This window comes from Protopterus annectens, chromosome 14.part0, assembly GCF_019279795.1.
Source record: "Protopterus annectens isolate FY-2018-M chromosome 14.part0, PAN1.0, whole genome shotgun sequence".
Taxonomy (NCBI): domain Eukaryota; kingdom Metazoa; phylum Chordata; order Ceratodontiformes; family Protopteridae; genus Protopterus; species Protopterus annectens.
The window spans coordinates 912,451,800-912,466,985 of record NC_056748.1 but is presented as its reverse complement, the minus strand read 5'-3'; the positions used below and the strand labels follow the sequence as shown (position 1 = coordinate 912,466,985).

Below are 15,186 nucleotides of genomic sequence, written 5' to 3'. Positions count from 1 at the left end.
CACATAAACAATCAGACTTGCCAAGAAGCAGTTGTATTGAAAGCCATTTAATATACTGAGATTATGAACTTTCATCAGCTTGTCTACCTTTATGGAAGAGTGGAACCATTCACGATAGAGACCAGTGAAGCTCCTGTACCGGATTGCCAGGATTGGCTTTATCAGTGCATGTTGCTCCTCTGCAACATTCACTGGACTGTTGAGGGTAGCTAGATGATGATGTTCCAGGTTGTAAAGATACAGGAATGATCACAAGAGTTGGTTTGAGTTTGTTCCATACATATGAAGGATTTCTTGGGCCATTTGCAGATTGCTTGCATATGTCATGCAGAATGCACATGCAGATGAATATTGCTGTTAAGATGGTTAGGCATTCACTTGCACCCCTTGGACCAAAGATAGTCTAATGGGCAAGCTTCACAGAAGACATTACATGTGCTCAGACTACTGTAATGCTCTTTACCTTGTGTTTATTGATGGTGATGTGGCCCAGTTGCATTGGATGCAGAATTCCACTGCTAAATTTTTCACCAGCACTTTTCATTCCAGTCGTACCATTCTGGTCTTGTGAGATACAGACTGGCTTTACAGTTACAGCTAAATGTGTCTAAAATTTTAACTTCACTTACCATGTCTTTCACTGTTTGGTCCTGATTATCCTAAAGTTGCTGAGGTGCTGCAGTCTGGCTGTACATGGTCCACTAGATCAAGTTTGTCCGGATACTCCATCTGTTGCCCTAGTCCTGTTTAACTAGTGCTCTTTCTTGATTTCTCCATTTCTCTGCCTAAACTTTTACATACTTTCCAAAATATCTCTACCTCTTCTGGATCTCATTTGGTGAACATTTTCACTTTCTGTTGCCTAAGTCGTTGTGCTAAAAGTTTTTGTGCTTTGGAGTTATGGTAAAATTAGTTGCTTAACGGCAATCTTTCTAAACTCATACGTATTATCCAGATACTCCCTTATTTTTTTCTTTGGCACTCTGCAGTTGTGCCTCTTCAGTCTTTTCTCCTTTTAATGAAAAAAAGAAACCATAAGTTTCATTTCCTGCATTTTTCAAGTTCTGAAAGGGGGCGATTGCAGTCCCCATCCTCTCTATGTTTGACTTCAGTAAACATATACATTGCATCAGGTTCCAGGTAATGGCTGTCCAGTGGATAGTGCATCTGATGCTACAGGGCACCTGGATGGGCATCAGCAGGCATGACTGCTGCTTTAGTAAATGAATATCTGGAGATCTGCACAGGTGGTTCTTTGACTTGCTGTTGCTGGACACAACTTTTAGTAAATAGTGTTCTTGTTTAGTCTTCTTTTCTGTACTCCTAGTGGCGGCCACAGTAGCTACATCCTTGGTAGGAGAAAGGGAGCTTGAATGCATTTCATTGTTTGAATTACTGGCTTCTAGATGCCCTTATGAGAGCCTTGGCTGTTAGCAGCCCTAGTAGTTACTTCTGTGGTTGCAGTCCTTGGGGGTTGCCTTTAGCTGAGAGAGGTTCTGCCTGACCCAGCCATAAAGGTGCTTTTATTGACCCAACAGTGGACAATACCTATCACAAAAGGAAAGACTGTCAGCCTAGCTTGCTGGAAGTTTGTAAGTTGTAATTTGTGAATATTAACATGATTCATATAGAAGTGTGACAGAAGGAGATACTGCCAGCCCAGCTGTCTGGGATTTTGTAAGTGATTGTGTGTCATTTGCGAATAGCAACGTGATTCATATGGCTGTGTTACAAATGTATTAGAAGTATGTCATATTGTGTAGACGTGTGCTGAAGAGATTTTTTATACACTGTTGTGACTGTTTAGAGATGAACTTGCAAAATTTCAGAAGAATGGTTGAGGTTAAGTTACTTTAGCTGGGCCATAAACAAAAGATGTTATCTCTTAGTTTCAGTGCAGCAACAGACGCAATGTCTAGAACTAGAAGTTTTTTGTATTGTCTTTACATGTGGAGGAATGTAAATTATTTTATGACTTCCATTTGCCAAAAGTTCTGTGAGGGGCCCTTGTTTGTTTTCACAGGGAGATGCTAAATGCTGGTAGTGTCTAGCAATGGGAATTTAGCTGGGAACTGATAGTCAGATGACAAGAAGTGATGTCTTGCTGCCAGCTACCCCAGCAGTGATATTTAAAATATTAATTTAGGAACTCTGTGTGTGTGAAAGAGAGAGTGCATTTTGTAATTTGTCTTTGACCTGACAGCATCAGCTGGAAAACCCACTCACCGCATCTGTCTTGCCTGGCTCTGGAAGTAAGTTAACTAAGGTACAGTTATATTTCTTGGATACAGTTAGGAATATACTGAACTATAGCTTAGATGTTTTCTGTTTATTTGACACTGTCCTGCAATGTTTTAAATATTTCCTCTGATTTTTGAACTCTGAAGTAACTGATTGTTTACTGAATGTTCTTGTTCTTTTATTTATTAAATATATTTAAACCTTTAAATGGTGGCTCGTCTGTCTAGAGATATTTAAGATCTTAGAGTACTTGCATATCTATTTGGTGACACTGTGCAGGCCACTCCTAATAGCCTTGCTCTTAGTCAAACTACCATTTGGATTAATAACATTACACAGCAAGATTGGACACCCTTTGCTAAGGGCCTTAAAGTAGCTGATAAGTAGTGGCTGGTGGCAGTGAAAACTACCTTAGTCTGGGCAGAAGGGGGCATAGCTAGTAAACCTGTGCCAGCCTTCCCCAGGTTTGTGTGTGTGTGTGTGTGTGTGTGTGTATATATATATATATATATATATATATATATATATATATATATATATATATAATAGGTGTGTGTGTGTCAAACCTCAGTGTGTGTGTCAGCTACTTGGGCAGGGACATGAAACACTGGTTGGACGGAGAAGGTGCTGGAGGTTTTTGCTTGGCCTCTTAGTGGAGATCTCAACTCTCTAGCTGTGGCGTTGGGGAGACTTATTTGGGATTTGGAGAAAGAGGGAGAAACCAACCCCAGACAGACTGTGGTCTCTGTGTGCTGTTAAGGGAAATTGCACTTTACTGCGTGTACTTGTCATCCTCCCATTTTGTACATCCCCCACTATTGCCAGTGGTGAGGATTGAGGATCCTGGATTACTGGGCCATTGGTGGGGCTTCACAATACCATTTGTGGTACTAGTTGCATATGGAAAGTGTCATGAATGTGGCAGCCTTGGTGAGGACAGATGAGGATCAAAGTCTTGCAGAAAACAGATGTCCGAGAGGAAGCTAATAAACCATTAGAGAAATCAATTTTACAAGTATAATTGCTCATATCATTTGAGAAGGAGAATATTGAATGCTTTCAGTATGTTGAAGAATATGGTAGACGTGAAGCTAGTTGTACTAACAAGTTAGAGCAGCACTTAGGATAAAATAGCTGTCGGTACTGAGGTCAGATCTGATCTGAAGCCATGTTGCATCAAGTACAGCAGGCTGTGTTTTGTAAGGTTGTGAAATAGTGTATGTATACACTTGTAGAATTTTGATTTTTTTGCTTTTGCACCATTTGGGTTTTGTCACTCCACTGACCTTCATGGTGCCATTTGCCTACTTAGGATGCAGACGTGTTGGATTGTGAGGTATCTGACTTAAGAGTTGAAATGTGTTTATGGGTCATCTTCTGGTGTCCGACTGTTGCATAGTTGTGCAGAAGTGGGGATAGTCACTTCAGATTTCCAGGTAGGTTCAATCAAAGGGATGGAAGAGACCTATCACAGATTCTGAGTAGCTGATGGTTTGTTGCCAGGTTGTGAAGCTTTGCTGTGCTGTTCCACAATTCAGGGGAAATTGCCCTTCCTTAACTGTGGGCTCCACATACACTATTTTGATATATTTACAGTCCTTTTGGCTCTAAATACATTTGACTAGACACAAATTCTATGGACCCTCTTGATAACTATTCAGTGGTGTGATAGCTAAACGAACATGCAGGTCTCCCTTTGAAGAAGGAGTGATAGAATATTATGTCTGGCAGTGGGACACAGGTCTCTCTCAGCATTTGATATCTCTGATGAATTGTTTGCTAGAGGATCGCAAAGATGTTGATAAAGACTTTTTATATAGGCTGTCTCTTCAGAATTGTCTCGTTCTGGATATTGACATGTTCAACATCTGGGCAAATACAGCTTAGTCTTCTGCAGCTTAATGAGTGGAAGTGTCACTGTAACACATTAAATCATAATACTAGGGTTTTACTTGGCAGAAATTTGATAAGATATTCATTTAACTCTCGTACATGGATTTGCAATTACAGCTCCCATCCAAAATGATTGGTGCAAGGAGAGAAGTCCCCTGCAGAAACCCTTCAAGTGTTGCACAGAGTTTTTTTTTTTAAGCTTTAGTTTATTCTTGTGGTTACAGATGAGTGTGTCAGTTGTGAATTGCAGCATGATTTTTTGACACGCAGCCTTATTCCACCTGCCTTTTCTTCATCCCAGTCGGATTTTAACAGTCGTCCGTTACTCCCTATATAGGCTTCTGCTGGATTCATGCCTGCATTTCATTAAATCTTTCTACGTGGGTGAAGCAGTGTCAAAGCCAGTGTTAGTTTCTTAAGCTCTCTGTGTTTCAAGTGCTTTACCTTCTGCATTCACATCGGAGTTTTGCTATCAGCAGAGTGATTCATGCCTACTTACTATGTGTGTTTTTTTCAAAGATCTTTAGTGTAAGTCTTTGAATTGTGGGTGTAGACTATAGCCATTACTCTTACACAAGTTTGTACATTTAAACAGCTTTAAGATGTTCTTTCACTCTGTTAGAAACCAGAGTCGGGAGAAAAAAGTTAGTTTTATGTGAAAAAGAGAGCAGGCTGCTGAAGAGTTAACGAAAAAGGAAATTTGCTTTTACTTCTGAGGATACTAAGTTTCTAATGAGTCTTATTTACAGGTGCCATGTTGGTGCCAAGTGGGAGCATAGAGGTGATCATATCATTTTTGATAAATTAGAATAGTTGTGGTCATTTCACTCTGTAAGATAAGTAAAACTACATGTTTATCTGAATTGGGATGTAAAATTAATTTACTGTTATGGGACATGTCAGCATGTGATACTTAACAGTCCAAGATATAGTTATATTACTTGTTGAATATTAAAAGGCAGAAATTGTGTTTCAGAGGATTTATTTTATAATGGACTTCTAAAAATGAATTCAAGCAGTGCAAATGATGTTAATTTAAATATTACTTCTCAAGTGATTCATTACCTCCCTTTCAAATGTAATGAACCTGTCAAGTAGTTATTTGTGGAGGAACAGAGGAAATCATCCCATATTTCCTTTGGGCAGGGGGCAAACAGAATACTGCACAGCAAATCGGTCTTTTCCAGAAAGTTTAGATGATTATGATTGCTAGATTGAGAGAATCCTTAACAGATCGCCTGGAATGATTTCATTAGTTAAATAGTTGGACTTGACACTGGCTCACCTATCTCAGAGGGCAATGAAGAGGCTGTAGCTCACCATTTTACTAATGCTTAGTGAGAACAGCAGATGATGTAGCTGTGGAACATGAGCAGGCAAGTACAAGCCACCCATGTGCATTAGCAAATAGCTGGAAGAGTGTGCGGAAACAATTGCAATGAGGCAGGCAGCAGTTGTGGTCACAGAGTTTGCCTCAAGGGATGATGGCCTTCTATCATGGGAACGATCACCAGACTTGGAAGCAGGCTTCCTCACCCAAGACGGGATGTAATGGAAATGAATAGGGTGAGGAGAGACAGCTGGTAGGATTAAATGGGTTGTAGGACTCATAGCCTGGTGTTGCTTGGCTGTTGGCCCAAACAGAATGAATAAGCTGGCTGGGTAAAGTTTAGAAGAGCCATACTGCAGGTCTGGCAAGAGATAAAAAAAAAAAAAAAATCTTAGTCCATCTAGAAAATTGTGCATGGTACCCGAAGGTTCCATGTCCTGGGACAGTATCCTGTTGCACTTCAGCAATGTTGTGTTCTCATAATAGCTGGAGTCTACTGAGTACATGCACCGATGTCCCCCTCGTATTGGCCAGAATCACTTCAGTCAGTCCTCCCTTTAAGCTCAGCTTACATCAAAAGCTAAGGTTTTCAACTGGTGATTCCTGTTGTATTTGAACCTTGAAACCTTTAGCTCCTTGATGTGAAAAAAAATTAACTAAAAGGTTAAGAAGCAAAGATTTATGAGTTGCATATCATGGTAGTTCAGAATTTCTGAAATTTTTTTTTGCGACTGTGTGCTGCTTACCAGTAGTCCTCAGTCTTTGGGCGTTTGTCTGGCTTTGTGTTTCTCTTCCATGCACTGTAGAGTCCACTAGCACATTCTCCCTGTTTGTGGCATAGTAAGTTAGCGTCATTGCAGTTTGTAGGAGGCCGAGAAGATATCAGGGCTTAACGACTTTGCTATCATTCATTCTGCCACCAGGCTTTTCTGCATATATTTTACCTCATGGAATGCTAGCTGAAATAATGGAACAAAATTATGTATGTCTGTATTTAAGACTGTACAAGAGGAAATCTGGCACACTTCATGCCATGTGCGGAAGAATACTAGAGTTGGTTCAGGCGGTTTGGCATGAAAATGTTCATGCCGATCTTGGCAGAATTTACAGTAGTAGTTGTAAACCGACTTCATGTTCACTATTTTTAAATATGAAATTCATGTAACACTTGGTCAGTAGATAGACTTATAAATGTGGCTGCAAAGCAAGAAGGGTACTTGTGATTGAGTTGTGGTAGATGGCCACAGATAATCTTCTGAAGATCTTGGCCTTCTTGCTGAAATGTACTACTGAAGGAAGTTCAGACTTCTCCATATTAGGATGCAACTGATTTAAAGGTGTTAAAATTGTTACGAAATGACATCCAATATGTTTTTTTATGACATGTTGAGATACTTGGGGTTTAGATTAGATCAGACATGATGCTCCCTTAGATACCTTTCAGTACATTGTTTTGAATGCAAAAATACATCAGTATGCTTCTACCTGGTCCTTGATAAAATATACACATTCTAGAGTTTGGTTTCATTTTTTGAGTAACCTATCTAAGAATGAAGACTAATGTAGCACCAAAATATGTATTAGTGCATTGAGTAATGTCCATCATATTGTATGCAGTGATTAAGTGATGGTGTACTTTTGCTTTTCACAGCTGGAACAGCAGCATCAAGAGTGGTTAGAAGATCTTGTCATCAGATTGCTTTGTGTATTTGCTCTGGACAGATTTGGAGATTTTATTTCTGATGAAGTAAGTTGACACCATTTATAGATGTCCTGATTCATTTCGAAGCATAAATGTTTGAATTCTTATCTGCATTTGTCATATTTGCATTTCTGCATAGGTTGTGGCACCAGTTCGTGAGACCTGTGCTCAAACATTGGGTGTTGTACTGAAATATATGAATGAGACTGGAGTCCATAATACTGTTGATGTTCTTCTGAAGCTTCTGACCCAAGACCAGTGGGAAGTGAGACATGGTGGGCTTTTGGGAATTAAGTATGCACTGGCAGTTCGACATGTAAGTATTTCTTTTCATTGCAGATTGAGTGGTATAGTTAACAAGCTTGTATTAATGCTGATATTTCATGAACACCATGTTTCACCAGTTTAGGTGATTGTAAAGATAGTCAAATTACGCAGCTATACTTGTCATCCTGATGTGTACAATGTCAAATCTTCCTGGGTGAGTTAGAACTTATTGGATATTCACTTCAGTTTAATTTTGCAGCTGATGTCTTTAAATGAGTTTGCTTGTGTAAATGCTTATTTTATAGGTTAGACTTTGTTTTTCCACTAGAGAGCATTGAGAACAGTGAACAAAACCTGTGTTGGTGATCTCATTGGTAATGTTACTGAAAGTATTTCAGAAGTACAATATGCAGTTATAGGAAATGGGTTTCCAAGTTCACTTGGTGTCCCATTTATGTGACCTTTTCTGATGGAATTATTGTCCCTTAGTTACAGTGTATTCCGCGGTGGTGCAGCGGTAGCGTTGTCGCCTCACAGCAAGAGGTTCTCCCGTTCGATTCTCGGCTGGAGCGCCTTTTGTGTGGAGTCTGCATGTCCTCCCCGCGGTTGAGTGGCATTCAAAAGACATGCATGAATGGGCGTGCCTTCGTTGAAGGTTGGACGTCGGGCTGGCACCTCGGCACCATAAAAATAGACTGCCAATCATTGGCGGACCGGAGTTCCGCTGTGGCGACCCCTAACCAGGAAAAGCCAAAAGAAAAACAAGTTACAGTTTAGCAATAAACACCTCTGCCAAGCTTGAGTTTTGGCTCCCAGGTGCAGAAGAATAAAGGTCTGTGATCACATACTTCCTTTCAGCTTATACCAGAATTATTTGCAGATTGCTTGCCCTTTAGGATATGCATTCTGATCTGTGCATCAGTGACACTGTACTGTACTTGGATGTGCCGTATACATAGAAAGGTGCTCTTGGCTTCATCAAACTGCTAATAGTAGATGCATGAGGCAGGACATGTATTGAATCATTGGTGGTGGTATGTGCATGGAAAACTACTGGAGTTGTGCATTAAAAGAAATGCCTCTGAGCTCTGCCTCATGAGTGATGTGGTTCTGGGATGGGGCATTGGGTATTTCTTGAATTGTTCTGTGCAAGTCCAAAATGTTATAAGGTAAAGTTGATACTGTGGTAACTGGAGACTCTTAAGAGGAATACCAAACACCAACACTACAGCTCCAATGCCAAAAGGCACTTTATTCCAAAGCAAAGCTTTTGGGTAGAACAGCCTTCTTCAGTGCTAATACTCCATATTAACAGTATTCACTTTAAATAAGAGCAAATTCAAAATCATTTGATCATAGCCGATCACACCCCCCCTTCCAATTAAGGAATATAAATATTTAAGACATAATGTTACACAATTAAAAACATCTACATACATATAAGTACACATTTAAAGATTTTGCTGCTGTCTTCTAACCAGTACAGATTTAATACTCTCAGAATTATTCAGACAAGGCTTAGAGTCTGCCTGCAGTCTGATAATCTTTCAGCTAACTGTAATACTGTAAGTGTGGTCTATCTGGCTACCTGTGTTAAGTGTCCATCATTGTATTTAGGTAAAACCACTAGAAAATTAAAGGAGCGAATCATTGAATATAAATCTGATATTTGTAGGAAAATCAAAACAAACGCATTAAGTAAACACATTATGACTAGTGGTCAAGAACATTTTAGGTTTAGGGTTATGAGTATAGTTTTTAAAGAGGCCAGGGGAGGCAATATAAATATACTGGAGAATAAAGAATATGAATGGATTTTCAGACTGCAGGCAGATTCTAAGCCTGGTCTGAATAATTCTGAGTATTAAACCTGTACTGGTTAGAAGACAGCAGCAAAATCTTTAAATCTGTATTTATATGTATGTAGATGTTTTTAATTGTGTAACATTGTCTTTTAAGTATTTATATTCCTTAATTGGAAGTGTGTGTGTGTGAGGCTGACTGTGATCATATGATTTTAAATTTGCTCTTATTTTAAAGTGAATACTGTTAATATATGGAGTATTAGCACTGAAGAAGGGTGTTCTACCAAAAAGCTTTGCTTTGGAATAAAGTGCCTTTTTGACGTTGGAGCTGTTTTGTTGGTATCAAGTCCAAAATGGTAGCAGCTAGCTTCCTAGAGTTATCTTTGTCATACTTTGGATTTTATTTTTTTTTGTACCCAAAGTGCTTGTAATTTTAGTAAATAGTTCTATCCTTGCTGTATTTGTTAGCTTTCTTAGTATTCTGTGTTTTGAATTACTGCAGTATGTTTCAGTGTGTCATCATTACTGCTTCTATTATACTGTGAGAAAATGTAGTTATTGTTAGTTTGTAGCCTTTGTTTGGCAGTCTGGTCCTGCTACTGCTGTTGCCGGTTTTTCTACAGCATGGATTATGTGTGTTTTGACTGTATCCACTGTTTTTTGGTGGTTTCCAAGAAGATTAGTTTATGCTGTTAGTTTTGTTTACTGATTTCAAGAAACCTTATGGCACACAATATTTTTGTTAGGTTGCACTTTGGTTGTTTATATTGAGGTTGCACGTTGGGTTTATACAGGGACTGTTTAACTGACTGCTCTTGCTATTGTATGTCTAGATTTGTTTGTGCAGTGAGCTGTTTTTGGACCAAGTGTGTGGCCTGCTGTTGGTTGAGCTGTAAAATCAGAGGATGCCAAGTTTATTTACTGTATGTTGCTCAGGACTGTAAGTGGCTTGACAAAGTGGTCTTGAGCTACTGATGTACATTAATTTGCTGCTGTATTTCCTGGTGTTTTCAGGTCTTTCAAGAGTTATCCCTGAAGATTGTATCATATGGACTAAGGAGTTTTAAGCAATTCTGTTACCTAGCCTTGTGACAGTGATGAAACCCTAACTGTGATCCCAGCAGACCTTTGCTTGAATTACAGCACTGGTACTGGAGGGGATCAAGGTAGGACGATGACACAGAGTGGCCTAAGTTCGCTTGTCCATTTTTGGGGAGTAGAGGTGGTTCTGGCTCGGTGTTTAGGTGACCGCTAGAAGAAATACTCTGTATTACACCCATGGTGTATAAGCATCCAGAACACACGATGGGGGAGGGCATACCACATACACTGAAGAAAGCCTGTGTATTTACAAAATGTTTCTGGGACATGCATCAGTCACGGTACTCTAGGGAGCTGTTGTGGGGATTAGGACTTTATGTGGTTGAGATGGAAGTCCACAGGACCAGGCAGACTAGTCTCATGTCTAACACCCAACTCGTGCCTCTTTTGAGGAACAAATGGGCTAGGAAGTCCCACCTCCCCAATTAGGGAATAAATTAGCTTTTGCCTTAACTGGAAGTATTTTGCTCCCCCTTAGAAGAGGAACAAATGGTTCAGCGATGAGTTGGAGTGCCATTGGTTAGGAACCTATGGAAGGTAGAAGAGGAAATATTTTGGATGGCTGTAAGTTCTAGATCTTCATCAGTTGATAAGAAGTTCATGACTTGGCAAACAGGCCTTTAGGGTTGTTTTGAGTCTTGTTCAAATGTAATTACGATTATTTAATATTTTTGTATTACAGCCTTCACAGTATTTGTATTGCTAAACATCTTTATTAAATCACATTTGAAATGGTAATGAGTACATTTTCATTAACAAAAAAACTGTAGTAGCATTGCTGCTATTTTCACGGAGTATACATTGTTTAACAATTTTCCTTCACTCTAACATTACATAAATTGCTTATTTTCTGCCTTCCCTTAAACCTCACTCCTCCTACTAAACATTGTTATGCATTTAATGTTCCCACACGTTCCAAGAATTCCTATATAATTTGCCACTTCTGTTTTCTAAATATCCCGCCTGTAGTTTTTACCTCCTTTAAAATGTTCAGTACTTCAGTTACAGGTGGTTTAGATTTTTATTTCTGTTTTCTAGTAATTGTTTTTTTTTGGCAGCCAAGTAGCATTAAACTTGAGGCTTTACTTTGTATAGGAAATTCAGATCCTGTATCCCAGCTCAACTTAATCATTTCTGTAGGTTAGTCATTTTTTCTTGCTCCTCCGTCATTTTTGACAGAATAACTGTAGGAAATTTTTGAAATACGCCAGTTTTACACTCCCAAAAATATGAAGTTAGGTAGTCTGATTTCACCTTCATTTTTACATATGGGTTCGGAGCCGATTTACAAGCTGGAAGACTTCTGGTTGGCTCGTGGCTAAGCAGGTATCCCATGGTTCACCAGTGCAATCCCCAGATCTCATTCGCCGTGTCGAGTTCGGTTTTGCTTCTCTTGGCTCTGGCTAAGTTTTTTCAAAATTCTTTATATTCAGTGCTTTATTGTATATTTAGTGTTGCTAATAGATTAGGCAGTTGTATTGCTTGCCCTTCGTGAGTGCAACTTAGTTTACTAGTTGTTATTGGTAACCTGTGTGCCAGTTAGTTTAGGCGCCGTTGCGCATTTTTTGATATTAGGCAGAGTTTTTGGCGGTTTTCCGCTTTTAGTCAACAGGGTCTCCTGTTGTCTTGTCTGTTGTTAGTCTGACCTTTTTTGGTCACCTTTGGCAGTTAGTTCCACTATTTTGACATTGCTTGTTTTGGCGGGTATCCGCTTGTTAATTTATTAGGATTGCTAGTGTACTACCTGTTTTTCTGTAGGAATATAGACATTTATTGTGTATTTTATGATTTCTCTTGTGTACATGTGCTTTCCTTTCTGGTCTGTTTAAGTTAGAAGACCTAGTGGTTCACTACACCAGGCTAGGCCCTTTTAAGTTAGAGGACCTAGTCCTCGTGTAACTCCTTCTTAGGGCTAGGCCCATTTTAGTTAGAGAACCTAGTCCTCCTTCCTTTTCTCCCTTTCAATCTCTCTAGGTTGTGTGTGTGTGTAATGTGTCCAAGGAAAGTAAGGAGTGTAAACCCTCCGGGTTCAAAAAAGTGCATGAAATGCTCCCAAAAGATGTCCTTAACGGATGGCCACAGTAGCTGTCTACTGCCTAGGGGCCATCCACTTACCGGAGTCGTGTTTGTTCTGCCATGCTTTCTCTCCTAGAGTGTTACAGGAGAGAGAACAAACTAGTACTCAAGGGTCTCTTGAAACCATGCTTTGAGGAAGCACTATCCAGATGTCCTTCAAGGATGCATCTGCAGTCCTTACAAATGGGTTGTCCTGGCCTCAGGCAGCCCTTCGGTCGGCCGGATTCCAAAGTCTGGGTCTGGCCTCGGCTGATGTCGCACTTCACCCGACGTCATAGCTGCAGTTCTGCGGGTATAAAGGCATCAGCTGACGCCATTTTCCTCAGTCTTTCTTGCCGCGTGGCGCCCGAAGCAGAAGCTGTTCGCAAGTGCCGGTCGGTCAGAACCAGAGATTACTACTACCGAAGACTTCTAAAAAGCTAAGTACCCCGTTGGGGACTCTTTCTTGCCTCAGCCGATGTCAGAAAAAGTGAATAACTGTTTAACTTGTGGGAAACAGATACCTCATAAAGATTTCCACTCTTACTGCCTACCTTGTTTAGGCCCAGACCACGACGTTGCAGCTTGTCTAGCCTGTGCTTCTTTCAACCGACGGACGCTTAGACGTCGGTCGGAATTTGCTGAGGAGTTTTTCGGCTCCGCTTTTGCTTACAATATGCCGTCGGAAACTCCGACTTCTCAATTAACTAAAAAACGCAAGGAAAAGGACAGACACCCGCGGTCCACGGTTTCAGCCGAAACCACGGTTAAGTCAACCGCGAGTGTCTCTGTTTCGGCTGAAACAGAGTCCACGGTTCTTCCTTCGGCCGAAAGCTTGCCTCCTACCGAGGCCTCATCCAGCATGGCTGAATCTGCTACTGAAATCCCACCTGCTCTTGCAGGTTCACAGGATTTATCTGATACTATACCTTTAGATATATCTACTCCTGCACGTGGAGCTGCTAGGCCCCCTGCATCCATGTCGATTAAGGCTTTTGCCAGGGCTAAAGCAGCAAAATCTACCAAAACTGTGCCTGCTAAGACCCCCTCTCACAGGCCTAGCTCTAGTTCTCAAATGCTTAGTCTAGCAGAGGATCTCATTTCTTTGATCCGGGGATCCCAACCTCACCCTGACAGGGCCTCTCACCCACCTCCAGAGAAGAGTCCTAGAGCAGAGCCCCCTGAGCCAGTTTCTTCAGATTACTCCTCTGATGATTCAGATAATACAAACCCTCCAGAGGGCCCTTATTCTCCTTATGAGGACTCTGATGCAGAAGACTCCATTCCTTCTGCCTCTCCGCCTGAGGAATTTTCTTTTGGGGAAACCTTGCATGCTATGAGGGGACAATTTCAATGGCAGGGCCAGGATTTTTCAGACTCTAGGAAAAGGCTTAGGACCTTTTTGCATTTGCCACAGCATAGGCCTTTAGCCATTCCTCCAGTACTCACTGTTGTGGCTTATGCATTTAATGATGCTTGTACTGCTCCTGATTCTCTTCCTCCGGCCCCTGCTAAGCCCGACAGGTACTACAGGGTTCCGGACACACATTATCATTTGTATAAGGCTCCTTTTGCAGATCCTGAAACTATCTCCCAGGGACCCAAGGCTGTAGCAGCTACCTCTGCCAAAATCCCCCTCCCCTCTGAAAGGGAATCTAGGGCTTTAGAGAGATGGGGTAAAAAAGTTTACACTTCTGCTACTCTTTCGGCTAGGGCCTTAAACTGTCAATTCCACATGATTCAGTATCAGGAATTTGTTAGATCAGTTAACTAAAAAACTGTCCTCGTCTGAACCATTAGACAAAAAATCTGTTCAGGAAATGGTACATAACATTCAGCAGGTCAGTAATCATTCTTTAAAATGCGGCTATGATGCACTGGAGGCTTCCTTTAGATGAACTATGACTGGTACAGTGATCAGAAGGCATGCATGGTTAAAAGAGCAGTCCTTACCAGACCATGTTAAATCAAAGCTCCTAGATGCTCCCATGGATAAGCTCAATTTGTTTGGCTCCCCTGCACAGCAGGTGCTGAAGAAGGTGGAAGAGAAAGCAAAATCTGTCCAGATAGTCAAGGATTTCTTACAGGTCCAGCCTCCAAGGTTTAGTAGGAACTGGCCTTCCAAGAATTGGTCCTTTCCAGACACCTCCAGAGCTCAGAGAGGCAGGAATAGGCCCAAGAGGCAGGGGTCAATCCAGAGGTGCCTACAGGGGACGCCAGTGGCAGCCTAACAACCAGCGGAGTACTGCCACAGATCCAGCCACCACCACTTCCACAGGACAATCACAGTGACTTGGCTCTGAGACCGCCTACCAGGGAACAACTAGAAGCACCCTTAGGCGGAAAGCTAGCCTTATTTTCAGTAAACTGGCATCACATCACAGGAGACAAATGGATTTTACAGACAATAGACCAAGGTTACAGGTTTCACTTCCATACTCTAACAAGGAAGAGAGGAATGCCAAACCTACCTCCAAATCAGAAGACAAATGCTCTACAACAAATACACCACTTACTAAGGATGAGAGCTATAGAAAGGGTACCGTCCATGGAACAAGGGCAAGGATTTTACTCCAGACTTTTCCTGGTGCTAAGAAAAGAAAACCAGTGGAGACCTATTCTCGACCTGTCCGCTCTAAACACATTGTTCCAAAATTCAAAATGCTGACCCTTCAGCACCTTCTTCCCATGCTGGGCAAGGAGTCTTGGCTGGTAACTCTAGATCTCAAGGAGGCATACCTGCACGTCCCCATACGACCAAATTGCAGAAGATACCTCAGATTTCTTGCAGG

At 41.1% G+C, this 15,186-nt stretch overlaps 1 protein-coding gene across 1 annotated transcript in view; it reads left to right on the top strand.

Annotated features, from left to right (window-relative positions):
• The window catches only part of BTAF1 (B-TFIID TATA-box binding protein associated factor 1), a 3,603,226-nt gene that overhangs the window by 891,163 nt on the left and 2,696,877 nt on the right, over positions 1-15,186 (top strand). The window contains exons 13-14 of the mRNA XM_044055641.1: positions 7,116-7,211; positions 7,306-7,482. Coding sequence (XP_043911576.1) covers positions 7,116-7,211; positions 7,306-7,482 — 273 coding nt within the window. The remainder of the gene's footprint in view (positions 1-7,115; positions 7,212-7,305; positions 7,483-15,186) is intronic.